Source organism: Triticum aestivum, chromosome 7B (assembly GCF_018294505.1).
Source record: "Triticum aestivum cultivar Chinese Spring chromosome 7B, IWGSC CS RefSeq v2.1, whole genome shotgun sequence".
NCBI lineage: Eukaryota > Viridiplantae > Streptophyta > Magnoliopsida > Poales > Poaceae > Triticum > Triticum aestivum.
In genome coordinates, this window is record NC_057813.1 from 652,338,775 (window position 1) to 652,354,759 (window position 15,985).

The 15,985-nt window shown below is 46.2% G+C and overlaps 1 protein-coding gene across 1 annotated transcript; it reads left to right on the forward strand.

Moving 5' to 3' along the window:
* The first annotated feature begins 9,462 nt into the window (after nt 1-9,462).
* LOC123161097 (mediator of RNA polymerase II transcription subunit 11) lies at nt 9,463-12,938 on the forward strand. Its single transcript, XM_044578951.1, has 4 exons — nt 9,463-9,631; nt 9,745-9,861; nt 10,563-10,777; nt 12,559-12,938. The coding sequence occupies exons 1-3, from the start codon at nt 9,578-9,580 to the stop codon at nt 10,737-10,739; spliced, it is 348 nt and encodes a 115-aa protein (XP_044434886.1). The 5' UTR covers nt 9,463-9,577; the 3' UTR covers nt 10,740-10,777; nt 12,559-12,938.
* The last annotated feature ends 3,047 nt before the right edge of the window (nt 12,939-15,985 follow it).

Consider the following 15,985-nt stretch of genomic DNA (forward strand, 5'->3'; position numbering starts at 1 on the left):
CTCAGATTTCATGGCTTCTAGCCATTTTGCGGAATCCGGGCTCATCATCGCTTCCTCATAGTTCGTAGGTTCATCATGGTCAAGTAACATGACTTCCAGAATAGGATTACCGTACCACTCTGGTGCGGATCTTACTCTGGTAGACCTACGAGGTTCAGTAGAAACTTGATCTGAAGTTTCATGATCATTATCATTAGCTTCCTCACTAATTGGTGTAGTTGTCACAGGAACTGGTTCTCGTGATGAACTACTTTCCAATAAGGGAGTAGATACAGTTATCTCATCAAGTTCTACTTTCCTCCCACTCACTTCTTTCGAGAGAAACTCCTTCTCTAGAAAGGATCCATTCTTAGCAACGAATGTCTTGCCTTCGGATCTGTGATAGAAGGTGTACCCAATAGTCTCTTTTGGGTATCCTATGAAGACACATTTCTCCGATTTAGGTTCGAGCTTATCTGGTTGAAGTTTCTTCACATAAGCATCGCAGCCCCAAACTTTAAGAAACGACAACTTTGGTTTCTTGCCAAACCACAGTTCATAAGGCGTCGTCTCAACGGATTTTGATGGTGCCCTATTTAACGTGAATGCGGCCGTCTCTAAAGCATAACCCCAAAACGATAGCGGTAAATCAGTAAGAGACATCATAGATCGCACCATATCAAGTAAAGTACGATTACGACGTTCGGACACACCATTTCGTTGTGGTGTTCCAGGTGGCGTGAGTTGCGAAACTATTCCACATTGTTTCAAGTGTAGGCCAAACTCATAACTCAAATACTCTCCTCCACGATCAGATCGTAGAAACTTTATTTTCTTGTTACGATGATTTTCCACTTCACTCTGAAATTCTTTGAACTTTTCAAATGTTTCAGACTTGTGTTTCATCAAGTAGATATACCCATATCTGCTCAAATCATCTGTGAAGGTGAGAAAATAACGATACCCGCCGCGAGCCTCAACATTCATTGGGCCACAAACATCAGTATGTATGATTTCCAACAAATCAGTTGCTCGCTCCATAGTTCCGGAGAACGGCGTTTTAGTCATCTTGCCCATAAGGCACGGTTCGCAAGTACCAAGTGATTCATAATCAAGTGATTCCAAAAGTCCATCAGTATGGAGTTTCTTCATGCGCTTTACACCGATATGACCCAAACGGCAGTGCCACAAATAAGTTGCACTATCATTATTAACTCTGCATCTTTTGGTTTCAACACTATGAATATGTGTATCACTACTATCGAGATTTAATAAAAATAGACCACTCTTCAAGGGTGCATGACCATAAAAGATATTACTCATATAAATAGAACAACCATTATTCTCTGATTTAAATGAATAACCGTCTCGCATCAAACAAGATCCAGATATAATGTTCATGCTCAACGCTGGCACCAAATAACAATTATTCAGGTCTAAAACTAATCCCGAAGGTAGATGTAGAGGTAGCGTGCCGACCGCGATCACATCGACTTTGGAACCGTTTCCCACGCGCATCGTCACCTCGTCCTTGGCCAGTGCTCGCTTATTCCGTAGTCCCTGTTTCGAGTTGCAAATATTAGCAACAGAACCAGTATCAAATACCCAGGTGCTACTACGAGCTCTAGTTAGGTACACATCAATAACATGTATATCACATATACCTTTGTTCACTTTGCCATCCTTCTTATCCGCCAAATACTTGGGGCAGTTCCGCTTCCAGTGACCAGTCTGCTTGCAGTAGAAGCACTCAGTTTCAGGCTTAGGTCCAGACTTGGGTTTCTTCTCTTGAGCAGCAACTTGCTTGCTGTTCTTCTTGAAGTTCCCCTTCTTCTTCCCTTTGCCCTTTTTCTTGAAACTAGTGGTCTTGTTGACCATCAACACTTGATGCTCCTTCTTGATTTCTACCTCCGCAGCTTTTAGCATTGCGAAGAGCTCGGGAATAGTCTTGTTCATCCCTTGCATATTATAGTTCATCACAAAGCTCTTGTAGCTTGGTGGCAGTGATTGGAGAATTCTGTCAATGACGCTATCATCCGGAAGATTAACTCCCAGTTGAATCAAGTGATTATTATACCCAGACATTTTGAGTATATGTTCACTGACAGAACTATTCTCCTCCATCTTGCAGCTGTAGAACTTATTGGAGACTTCATATCTCTCAATCCGGGCATTTGCTTGAAATATTAACTTCAACTCCTGGAACATCTCATATGCTCCATGACGTTCAAAACGTCGTTGAAGACCCGGTTCTAAGCCGTAAAGCATGGCACACTGAACTATAGAGTAGTCATCAGCTTTGCTCTGCCAGACGTTCTTAACGTCGTCAGTTGCATCAGCAGCAGGCCTGGCACCCAGCGGTGCTTCCAGGACGTAACTTTTCTGTGCAGCAATGAGGATAATCCTCAGGTTACGGACCCAGTCCGTGTAATTGCTACCATCATCTTTCAACTTTGCTTTCTCAAGGAACGCATTAAAATTCAACGGAACAACAGCACGAGCCATCTATCTACAAACAAACATAGACAAGCAAAATACTATCAGGTACTAAGTTCATGATAAATTTAAGTTCAATTAATCATATTACTTAAGAACTCCCACTTAGACAGACATCTCTCTAGTCATCTAAGTGATCACGTGATCCAAATCAACTAAACCATAACCGATCATCACGTGAGATGGAGTAGTTTTCAATGGTGAACATCACTATGTTGATCATATCTACTATATGATTCACGCTCGACCTTTCGGTCTCCGTGTTCCGAGGCCATATCTGCATATGCTAGGCTCGTCAAGTTTAACCTGAGTATTCTGCGTGTGCAAAACTGGCTTGCACCCGTTGTAGATGGACGTAGAGCTTATCACACCCGATCATCACGTGGTGTCTGGGCACGACGAACTTTGGCAACGGTGCATACTCAGGGAGAACACTTCTTGATAATTTTAGTGAGAGATCATCTTAAAATGCTACCGTCAATCAAAGCAAGATAAGATGCATAAAGGATAAACATCACATGCAATCAATATAAGTGATATGATATGGCCATCATCATCTTGTGCTTGTGATCTCCATCTCCGAAGCACCGTCATGATCACCATCGTCACCGGCGCGACACCTTGATCTTCATCGTAGCATCGTTGTCGTCTCGCCAACTATTGCTTCTACGACTATCGCTACCGCTTAGTGATAAAGTAAAGCAATTACAGGGCGTTTGCATTTCATACAATAAAGCGACAACCATATGGCTCCTGCCAGTTGCCGATAACTTCGGTTACAAAACATGATCATCTCATACAATAAAATATAGCATCACGTCTTGACCATATCACATCACAACATGCCCTGCAAAAACAAGTTAGACGTCCTCTACTTTGTTGTTGCAAATTTTACGTGGCTGCTACGGGCTTAGCAAGAACCGTTCTTACCTACGCATCAAAAACCACAACGATAGTTTGTCAAGTTGGTGCTGTTTTAACCTTCGCAAGGACCGGGCGTAGCCACACTCGATTCAGCTAAAGTGAGAGAGACAGACACCCGCCAGCCACCTTTAAGCACGAGTGCTCGTAACGGTGAAACCAGTCTCGCGTAAGCGTACGCGTAATGTCGGTCCGGGCCGCTTCATCTCACAATACCGCCGAACCAAAGTATGACATGCTGGTAAGCAGTATGACTTGTATCGCCCACAACTCACTTGTGTTCTACTCGTGCATATGACATCTACGCATAAAACCAGGCTCGGATGCCACTGTTGGGGAACGTAGTAATTTCAAAAAATTTCCTACGCACACGCAAGATCATGGTGATGGCATAGCAACGAGAGGGGAGAGTGTTCGTCCACGTACCCTCGTAGACCGTAAGCGGAAGCGTTATGACAACGCGGTTGATGTAGTCGTACGTCTTCACGATCCGACCGATCCAAGCACCGAACGTACGGCACCTCCGAGTTCAGCACACGTTCAGCTCGATGACGATCCCCGGGCTCCGATCCAGCAAAGCTTCGGGGATGAGTTCCGTCAGCACGACGGCGTGGTGACGATGATGATGTTCTACCGGCGCAGGGCTTCGCCTAAACTCCGCGACGATATGACCGAGGTGGAATATGGTGGAGGGGGGCACCGCACACGGCTAAGGAACGATCCGTAGATCAACTTGTGTGTCTATGGGGTGCCCCCTGCCCCCGTATATAAAGGAGGGAGGGGGAGGCCGGCCGGCCCTTGTTGGGCGCGCCAGGAGGAGGAGTCCTCCTCCTAGTAGGAGTAGGACTCCTCCTTTCCTACTCCTACTAGGAGGGGAAGGAAGGGGGAGAGGAGGGGAAGGAAAGAGGGGGGCGCCGCCCCCCCTCCTAGTCCAATTCGGACCAGAGGGAGAGGGGGCGCGCGGCCCTTCCTGGCCGCCCCTCTCTCTTCCCACCAAGGCCCATGTGGCCCATTAACTCTCCGGGGGGGGGTTCCGGTAACCCTCCGGCACTCCGGTTTTCTCCGAAATCACCCGGAACACTTCCGGTGTCCGAATATAGTCGTCCAATATATCAATCTTTATGTCTCGACCATTTCGAGACTCCTCGTCATGTCCGTGATCACATCCGGGACTCCGAACAAACTTCGGTACATCAAAACTTGTAAACTCATAATAAAACTGTCATCGTAACGTTAAGCGTGCGGACCCTACGGGTTCGAGAACTATGTAGACATGACCTAGAACTATTCTCGGTCAATAACCAATAGCGGAACCTGGATGCCCATATTGGTTCCTACATATTCTACGAAGATCTTTATCGGTCAAACCGCATAACAACATACGTTGTTCCCTTTGTCATCGGTATGTTACTTGCCCGAGATTTGATCGTCGGTATCCAATACCTAGTTCAATCTCGTTACCGGCAAGTCTCTTTACTCGTTCTGTAACACATCATCTTATAACTAACTCATTAGTTACAATGCTTGCAAGGCTTAGGTGATGAGTATTACCGAGAGGGCCCAGAGATACCTCTCCGACAATCGGAGTGACAAAACCTAATCTCGAATTATGCCAACCCAACATGTACCTTCGGAAACACCTGTAGAGCACCTTTATAATCACCCAGTTACGTTGTGACGTTTGGTAGCACACAAAGTGTTCTTCCGGTAAACGTGAGTTGCACAATCTCATAGTTGCAGGAACTTTGTATAAGTCATGAAGAAAGCAATAGCAACATACTAAACGTTCAAGTGCTAGGCTAACGGAATGAGTCATGTCAATCACATCATTCTCCTAATGATGTGATCCCATTAATCAAATGACAACACATGTCTATGGTTAGGAAACATAACCATCTTTGATTAATGAGCTAGTCAAGTAGAGGCATACTAGTGACTTTATATTTGTCTATGTATTCACACGTGTATCATGTTTCCGGTTAATACAATTCTAGCATGAATAATAAACATTTATCATGATATGAGGAAATAAATAATAACTTTATTATTGCCTCTAGGGCATATTTCCTTCAGCATGATGCACAATTCAAGTATGATGCATGTCCGGTTTAAAGAGGCATGGCATGGCAATATGCACAAACAACATTACAAGTTAAGTGGAGCTCAATATGCAACGAGTTGCATATTGACAAAACACCGCATGGACATATTTAGTTTAATCTCGATTAAGCTACCAAACAATATTAAATGTTGTTAAACAGGGCAAGAGGTGAAGCATAAGTAAACTAACTATCTAGGCAAGTTTAAATGAGGCCGGAACAACAAACAACAATTCCGGTAATCCCCACATGTCATTTAGCAATTTTAAAGCAAACAACAATTTAAGCATTTTAATTGTTGTTATCATGATGCAGATGACATGTGCAAGTTTTATGCAATTTTATGAAAATGTTGACATGAGCATGTTATGAAGCATTTATCATCGTGGTGGAACGAAAGAGGTGCCACGGCAATGACAACGAAAATGGTGCCACGACAACATTCCGATGATCCGATAACTCATTGAGATATCGGTGCAAAAGAGCCAGTGTGCGGATGTGCGGAACATGCAAAAGATGGTGGGGTGATCCCAGCTACCGGGTTCCCACGGGTCGACGGCATGGCAAACGAGGAGGAGCGTGCAAGGATCAATTGGACATGGTGCAAACATACGGTTCAACTCATACAACACACAAGCATTCATTCACGGGTGGTCATCTCGGGGTTATACCTTCGAAGCGTGCATTTCGGGGCGGTTCAAAAACGTCGAGGGAAGTAGTCGTTCACGGGTCGTAGGGGAAGTAGTCGTTCACGGGTCATAGGGGAAGTAGTCGTACACGTTTCGTAGTTGTACACACTTCGTAGATGTTTGGGGTCACGTCAAAGAACTTGATGTCCACGGGGTCTTCAAGGTCCATGGTAGTGGAAGTAGTGGTACACGGCGACGGTAGTCGTACACGAGTTGTAGTCGAACTTGACGGAGCCAACGTCCTCGAGGGTAGTCGTGGTACTTGGGGTCTTCGGACTTGCCGGTCTCGGTCTTGGCCATGGTACAGTGGCTCCATGAACACAACAGGGCCAGATGGATGCAAGGCAATGGCAGCAACGGGTCAGAACACTTGACTGTAACCGAAGTCAACAGTGCTCGAGGGCAGGGGCGCTCGGGGCAGTGGTGTGCAGGACGCAGGGGCGGCTGGTCAGCAGGGCAAGGACGACAGCGATCTAGGTCGCTGGAGCGGTTGGGCAGGAGGCGCGAAGAGCAGCAGGCGCGTGCAAGGCGAAACAGGAGAGGTCGCCGGCAGGGTAGGAGAGCAAGGGGAACACGGGCTCCTGGTGGAGCTCATCGGCGACGGCTGTCACCGGCACGGCGCGGCAAGGTGCGGGTGGCGATGGAACTTGATGGCGAGGTGGAGGACGAACACGAGCCGTGGGTGATCGTGGCTGATGGAGGCCGACGAGGCAGGGGCGACGGGAGCCGGCGGGGACGCGGGGTCGCGCGCTCGATGCGAGAGGTTGTTGGTGCGCGGACGAAGCAGCAGCGGCCAACGGCGGGCATGGGAGGCACCCTTGTGTGCGCCCGTGGCATCGAGCACGGGAGGAGAGGCGGACGGGGTCCTGCGACGTGCGGCTCTGGCCGCTCGATGTAGGGGCGCAGCAGGGGCCGATGCAGGTCGTGAGGTCCGGGGTGGGCGGCGGAGCCGCGGGTCTCGGCGCGGGTCCTCGAGGCGCCGGCGGCAGGAGGCGGCGACGGGGTCGCGAGGCGGACGACGAGCTCGTCAGGACGGCGGCGCGCGGGACATGGCAGCGGGGTGGCGGGATCGGACAAAGGAGCACGACCAGGAGGGGATCGGGAGGGCTCGCGACGGAGGAGCTTTCGCTCCCTGCGCTGGCTGTGTGCGAGAGGCGGCGGTCAGGAGGGAGATGGGGATCGAGAGGAGAGATGAGGGTCGGGCTAGGGTTATGGAGTTGGGGCCGACTGGGCCTAATGAGGTGGGCTGGAGCTGTCGGCTAGGCTTGGTTGGGCTGCGGGTGAGGGAAAAGGCCCAAGTGGCTGCACTAGGAGGGCTTTCCCTTTTCTTCTTAATTCTGTAAATTTGGAATTCACAGCTGAAGAAAAGGAAAAGGCCAGGGAGGTAGGAGATGAATTTAGCAGATATAAGAGTATCCTCATGCTCATGGAATTATACTCTATTTGATAAAATTCCTTTGGACATTTTTAGAGGTAGAAAAATAATGCAAGTTTGAATTAAATTCAAACTTGAGCCATTTTTGAACCCAACCAAAACAACTCCAAAAAGGATGATATTTGACAGAGAGGTATAAGGCATGGAGTAAGATCATCAGGAAATAAATGAACATTAAAGGAGAAGGGAGAAATGGCACTAGCAAAAATAAAGGAATAAGAAGGAAGAAGGAGGTGATGATACATGGGCATGGCTTGAGAGAAGAGACAACAAGGACTGATGCACACACAACAATACACCAATATGAAGAATGCAACCCACATGATGATCATGATGCAATAAATGACAAGAGGCATAATGCAACATAACAAGTGAAATGAGCATGGTGCAAGAAGCAAACACACGACAAGGCACTCAACATGATCATGGCATAAACATGTAGAATACAATATGCAAAACAATTATGATAATGCAACAAACAAAAATAAACACACGGCAACAACTAAGATAAATGGAAGGCAACTGGAGCATCGGTCTCGGGGCGTTACAGGTAGTTTTTGGCTCGATCCGAAACCATATAAAACATCTGAAGGTGCAATTAAATGATGCTAAGTTCAGGGCGTTGCGGACCGGATACTCAACTGACACAAGGGACATTGAAGAACAACTAAGGGAGGTCTATGCGCGCGAGGAGGTGCTGCAACGCCAAAGATCGAGAGTAGACTAGCTAACGGCGGGGGATATGAACACGAAATATTTCCAGGGAAGAGCTTCACATAGGAAGAGGGAAAATACGGTGCGTGCGCTGATCCGGGAGGATGGATCGAAATGCATGGTAGATGAGGAGATGCGTGAGATGGCAGCGAAGTTCTATGAAGAACTGTTCACCTCGGAAGGATCGGTGGGTGCCCAAGGACTGCTGAATAATATTCCAAGCATAGTTACAGAGGGCATGAATCAGAAACTTGTGGCACCCGTTACAGATGATGAGATCGAGGTTGCGCTGTTCCAAATGGGCCCAACGAAGGCTCCGGGTCCTGATGGGCTGCCAGCCCTCTTTATCAATGACACTGGTCGCTTATGAAGGAGGATGTGTGTAGAGTTGTCCGAGATTTTCTTGATGGAGTGGCGGCACCAGATGCTTTTAATGCTACTGTGATTGTAATGATACCGAAAGTTAACTCACCGGAGTTACTCTCGCAATTCCACCCAATTAGTCTTTGCAGTGTCTTATATAAGATTGCTTCGAAGGTGTTGGCCAACAGGTTGAAGTCTATACTGCCAATTCTAATATCTGGGGTATAAAGTGCTTTTGTGCCAGGTCGTTTAATCACGGATAATGTATTTGTGACCTATGAGTGCGTGCATGCAATCAGAAAGAGAAAGAGGAAGAAACCACAATGTGCGGTTAAATTGGATATGATGAAGGCATATGACAGGGTGGAGCAGATTTTTCTCGAACAAATGTTAGTACAGTTTTTAAACACTTGTTTAATTTCTTTTTCAAATGCTAGATTAAAGTTTTTTAAATACATGATCAATATGTTCAATAAACATTTTATTTTTTGTATACATTTCTCGTATACGTGATAAACCTTTTTTTCAAATGCTTTGTCAACATTTTTCAAATGTTTTATGTTCAGTGATTTTTGTAATATATTTGTTCTGAATATTTGAAAGTATAAAAAAAGCAAAAAACGTGAAAATAACAACAAAAAAACGAGCTGTTGTTTTCCGCGCACCTAGGCCGGCCCAACTGGTGGCATAGCGGCGCCCCCGGCCGCTTGGGACGGCTTAACAGGCCGGCCCAACACGCCGCGAGCCCCTCTCAGGCTCTCACTCATCGGCTTTCCTCAGGAAAAAAAACTCACCCTGATCCAAACCTCAGACTTCCCCACCGTCGGCCGGCGCCGCCACACCCCACGACCAGCCCGCCGCCTCCGTCCTCGCCCGCGGCGATGTCTTCCCTTGTCCAGAGCAGCTCGCTCGAGCGCCTCCACCACGTCGAGAAGGTTAGCCGCTCACCCTCTCCCTCGCCTTACCACTTTGGTCCCCCGATCTCTCTGGGTTGTCGATTAGGTTCTTGAATCTTGACGCGGCTAGGCGTTTGTTCGTTCCTGTGCAGCGGATAGTGCGGGTGCTGGAGCTGGCGGGGGCGGTCATGGAGGAGCTGGGAAACTCGCAGGGTCCCCGCGGCGAGGCCGTCGTCGCCCACTGCCGCGAGTTCATGCTCTACATGAAGGTACCCCTCATCCATCCACCATCCCCGTCCGCAGATCTTTTCGCCCCGTGCTCCTGGCTTAAACAGGGGGAATGGATGGATTCTTTTAAATATAAAAGTACGTTTTAGTATAGCTCTTTACGCACTTGTTGCTGCAAGCATCTCGGTGGTACACTAGCAGAACATGTGTGACATGATGCACTATTATTTTTGTGTCTCCACCCTATTCCTTTTAATATGAGCTTATTGCCTTCTGATTGCTGGAGTACTAGTGTTTCTGAACCACAATGAGTTAGTTCCATTAGACAATTTATCTTTTAGTTTCCATGAAACACATTGCCCCATATTGGTTGACATGCTCAACCATTATTTTTCATGCCTGTATGTTGCACGAAAACTTGGAACCTTTGCTCACTGAAACAAGTGCTTCTGATGTCAACTAGGAGTACTCCCTCCGTTCAGGGAGTAGTAATGTTCCTTGTATTTAATGTTGTCTGCATGTGTGCATCCTCCTTTGGTTGTTGTAAAATTAGGATTTTTCAGAAACTGGTCGTTAAGGGTGCCATGTAAAATTCTGATCTAACCCAATGATGCATTCTTTCCACCAAAATACTTGCCTTTTGTGAACCGATTAATCCATGACATTCATATGACTTTCTCAGTTCTGAATTTTGTTCTGACACGTTGCATGATAAATTGATTCTATATTGTGGCTGGAGCAGGAAATTCAAACTACATTGCGTGAGGAAATAAAAAGTGCTTGTGAATACCGGCCATTTGAGATGTGTGACTACAGTGCAAGGATTGCTAACGAGATTTGTTGCAAAAAGCTGGAGTATGTGATTGAGAAGATGGATGCCATGCAACTGAACATTGAGCCCAGCACCAATGAAGTTTAGCTAATTTAACTGGCTATCTAGTGCTTGGTAGTGAAATGGTTAGTGCCAAAGCATCATGTGGCTTCCCCAACTCCAGTATCTTATGTTCCGTTCTCGCTATACATATCACATGCGTCCCATGGCTTAATGTAGTGATTGAATTATGTAGGGTATAAGTTGCAATATCCGAGAAAGAAGATGTATTTCAACTACTAGTGCTGCATATGCTGTTTATTTCATATATATCACGTCATTACAGCTATTTCAGATCCTTCAGTTGTGTTTCCATTTACTTGATTTCAAACTTCTTCTGTACCATTGACACCCTTGCAGTGTCAGATTGGCTATAACTTTCAAGGCATACCTAAATAGAGATAAACCCCCATAGTGTAAGTCTGCCATCCAGATCATTACCCAACGGCCAATGGAGCCATGAGGTTTGCCTCGTTGCACGTTTTGGCTATGCCATTTTATAATGGGCAGAACTTTGAAGTTTGACTATCGTGTGACTCTTCATGTTCTTTGAAGTTTGACTCCAGTGCCCGCATGTTTTGGCTATCGTCAAGCTTTTTGGTCTTCATGTTCTTCTTTGCACTATTCATTGCCAAACGTGACATGACTCAGGAGCTTAGCAAGCAATTACCAGACTAGGAAACCACAATGTGTTAATTTACACTTTTACTTAGCCCAGGCGCAACTACGCAATGCTTTGTTCAACATACTCTGGAAACCGTAATGTTCGACTTCAGTGATTGATCTAGGAGGTTGTACAAAATGTTACTCTAGCTCTAGGATTGGTCGCGGTCACTTGAGGCATGTCGAAAGGCCTGAAGCGTGGTCGCACAAGAACATTTCCGTATGCAGCAGTGCGTAGGTTGCTTCATCTTCAGAGGGAACCGCTGTTGGCCTGTTGCACTAATCTGTAGGTTTTTCCTGTATTTGATTTTCATGTGGTCAGGCCGTAAGGGATGGATTTTTGAAGTTCGAACCTTGGACGAACAGAAATTTGATTAGGGGGTCGGGAAAGAAGGTTCAGCAGATTGAAGCCATGGCACTGGTTTCAATGTGAAATTATGTTTTATTGTAGCTCACTAGCTCTTTACGCACTTGACAAACATCTTGGAGGTCTACTAGCAGAACATGCCTGATTAGGTGTGAGGAGTTTTCTTTAAATTGCTTCCTTATGGATTACTCTCCATTATCAATGGGAGCATGACTTGCTTTGTGAGGTATCGTGCCGCCGATGCAGATAGAAGTACTACACATGTTGCACTGTTATTTTTGTGTGTCCCCCTTATTCCTTTTAAGTGAATGCTTATTGCCTTCTGGTTGCTAGAGTGCTAGTGTTGTGAGCTGCAAATCAGTTACTAGTTCCATTGGATAATTTTTCTTTCAGTTTCCATGAAAAATTGCTCCACGTTGTTTGACATGCTTAATTATTGTTTTCCAAGCCTGTATATTGCATGTAAATCTGAAACCTTTGCCGACTGAAACAATTGCTTCTGATGCGAGATACTCCCTCCGATCTGAATTAATTGATGCAACCTCTATACAACATTGTATAGAGGCTGCGTCAATTAATTTGGATCGGAGGGCGTAGTAATATTCTTTTATGTAATGTTATCTGTTTCTCTGTGCTCCTTTTGTTGTCGCAAAAATCAGGATTATTTGGAAACTGATTTTTAAGGACATTCTGTTCTGACCTAAATACTGTCCAGATATGTAAACTTATTAATCCTGGGCACTCCTATGGCTTTCTCGGTATTGAATTTTTATTAGACACGATATATTCACAATGAATCATGCACGATAAATTAACTGTATATTGTGTCTGGATCAGGAAATTCAAACTACATTGCGCGAGGAAATAAAAAGTGCTTGTGAATACCAGCCATTTGAGAAGTGTGACTACAGTGCCAGGATTGCTAACGAGATTTGTTGCAAAAAGCTGGAGTATGTAATTTAGAAGATGGATGGCATGCAACTGAACATTGAGCAGAGCACTAGTGAAGTTTAGCTGATCAAACTGTTTAACTGGCCATCTAGTGCCTGGTACTGAAATGATCGGCGCCAAAGCATCATCATGTGGCTTCTGCGACTCCAGTTTCTTATGTCCAGTTCTTGCTAGATATATCGTGTGTTTCCCAATATTTAATGTAGTTGGATGAATTATGTAGAGTATAAGTTGCAATATCCCAGAAAGAAGATATATTCGAACCATGGTGGTACTGCTGCTGCATGCTGTTTGTTTCATGCGTATCAAAGCATTACAGCCATCTCAGATCCTTCAGTCGTGTTCACACTTGGTTGAATTAGAAGTCGTGTTTCCAAGTCATGCCTAAATAGAGATAAGCCCCCATAGCGCCGGTCCGCCATTCGGATCATTGCCCAACAGCCAATTGAGCATGAGGTTTGCCTCCTTGCAAGTTTTGGCCGTGCGATTTTGTAATGCTGGGCGGGACTTTGAAGTTCGAAATCCATATGAGATGCTCTAGGCGTGTTGACCATCTTTGAGGGCTTTAGTCTTCATGTTCTTGTATGCACTGCTCGTGCGCCAGATTTTGACAGGAGCTAGCAAGCAATTAGCGGACTAGAGACCCAGAGTGTGCTGAATCTATGGTTTCACTTGGCTTGGGCGCAGCTGTGCAATGTTTTGTTCAACATAGCTCTGAAGTCTGAACACCACAATGTTGGACTTGATGTACTGAATCTGTACTTTGTAGGTTTTCCTGTATTTGGTCTTGATGCACAGATGTAATTTCTGTCACTGCTCTGGTGGTTGAACTCGGCCTGAACGAACCACTGCCTGGTCGTCGCCACAGCAGCTGGCCGGTGACTGGTAGCCGCCGGCTGTCTCCCGAGGGTTGGCAACGGGGTCCGTGCGTGTCTCCCGTTCAAGTGTCAGTAACGGCGAGAGAGAACGCACGGAGCTCGGGTGTTGGTGGATGGTCCATGGTACGGGGCTGGGGTGGGGAGGGGAGGGACCAACGGTCAAAATGTTGGGAAGATCCGGCTGGAACGAATCTCAGCTGGGGCTGGCTTGGGCTGGGCTGGGGCGCTTGTCTCCCTTTCCCCTGCAAGACAAAGAAAGAAGAAAAGACCAGCCAGGCATGCAGCCATCGCCATCGCAAGCCCATTGGACCACTTACTTGCGCCTCCCCCTTTCATTTCACCGTCGCATTATTGCATTGGACCTCTCTCCGGCTACCACACTGGTGCAGCATGGCAGTCTCCCTCCTCCTCCATGTCCGTCCATGGCTTGGATTTATACTTCTACGTCTGGCCAAACCTTTTATTTTCCATTGTGGTGATCATGCATGCATGCTTTGCATGGTCGAAAACATGAGCAGACACAGTACTTCTCTTTTCTTGCATGGTCGAAAACACGGCCCCGAAGAGAGAAACGTAAGCTCCTCCGATCCCTTCAATTAGTTTTTGCAAACTTGCTTTCGATTCGACGCATTATTTGCTTCAAATCCCTCATATTTTTGAACTTAGATTGGATTTTTTTGTATCTAAGATTGTTTTAGCTTGATTGTAGTTGTAGTTCTTAGTTCTTTAGTAAGTAGTGGTACGATTGTAGTTGTAGTTCTTAGTTCTTAAGATTGTTTTAGCTTGATTGTAGTTGTAGTTCTTAGTTCTTTAGTAAGTAGTGGTATGATTGTAGTTGTAGTTCTTAGTTCTTAGTTCTTTAGTAAGCATGTTGATATGATGCATATTGGAGTAAACAAAAAATATATGATGCAAGTAGTGGATTTGGTTGGAGTAAATATGATATGGTATGATTTTGCATTTGACACATCTTGATATATGTATTTTATTTATTTGATCCATATGTTTAGGTCTGCAACAGTGGTGCAATCATCGCCCCTTCATCTCCAACACGACCCGTCTGGCTTGCCACTTTTGTACGTGTACGAGTCCTGCCCCGAGCTTCTGCAGCCGGTGACCGCTTTTTCAGACGAGTTCCTACAGGAGACGAGGGCAGTGCGGTGGCACGAGAGGGCAGAATGGATCTCCGATGATCAGAAGTGTTGGGCGCAGAGTGCGAAGGAGTGGAAGAGAGTGATTGCAGAGATGGAGGGAGATCCAACTATCTCCCAAGAATGCTGGGAAGGGGCCATTGAAGCTGCCAAGCATCACTCCAACTGGGAGCTGCGCAATTTGGGTCGGAGGATCTACTTCGAGAGCAATGCGGAGGAGAGAGCCAGGATGCCGCCCCCAAGTGCATCGGCATTCGATATCATCAACTGGGCAAGGGCGGAGGCGAAAACTCCAGCGGGCAAGGCAAGATGGGACTGCTTGAACGGTAGGATGCCGACCAATGTTGCGCCTCCGCCTGAACCGGTGGATCCGCTGCCGTATCTGTCTCCACGGCCATGCCTAACATACGAGGGGGGAGGTTTGTCCGCCCCATAAACATGTCGATTGCATATGTATGTCTGTTTTAGTAGGGGTTGTCAAACTATGTGGACAAGTTTGCTATTTGCTATTTCCTACTTATGAATCTATGTGTAAACTGTTTGATATTTGCTATGTGGAACCTTCATTATCATGTGAGCTCATATTTTGCTATTTGTGAAAATATGTGAAACTTGTGACAAAACAAACAATCAACAAAAATTGTAAAAATTGTAAAAACTTGTCTTAAGAACTTGTTGTACCATTTGTTGGCTTTCTTTGTGAGCTCATATTTTGCTATCTTTGTGAAACTATGTGATAAAACTTTACAAAAAAACAATCACTAAAAAAATGTGAGCTCATATTTTAGGGTCTATATTGTTTTTGAAAAGAAGCGAAAATTAAACTTATAAACCATAAAACACATGACCCTACCGCCGAGGACCCTGGCGATAGGACGACCGTACCTCGCGCTAGGGCACCTCGATATTTCGTTACAGAAACTTTAGAAGGCAAAACCCAGCCACACCTTACCGCCACGGGTTCTGACGGTAAGTTTTAACAAGCTACCGCCAGGGTCCCTGGCGGTAGGCTACTTGTCCACGTCAGCTCGGGCAAACGGCGGCCGTCGCCCTCCGTCGCACCCTGCCGCCAGGGTCCCTGGCGGTAGCATGTCCAACCCTACCGCCAGGAACCCTGACGGTAGCGAAAGGGTCAGATCTTGGAAATTTTCGGAACCGGGGTTAGGTCCTGAATTTATATCGAAAAAGGGTCAAAACACAAAATTTAGCCAAGCAGCCCCACCCAATGCACCCGTGGCCCAAGACCAGGACGGGCCCGGTCGGGGATTCACTCGTCAATCACCC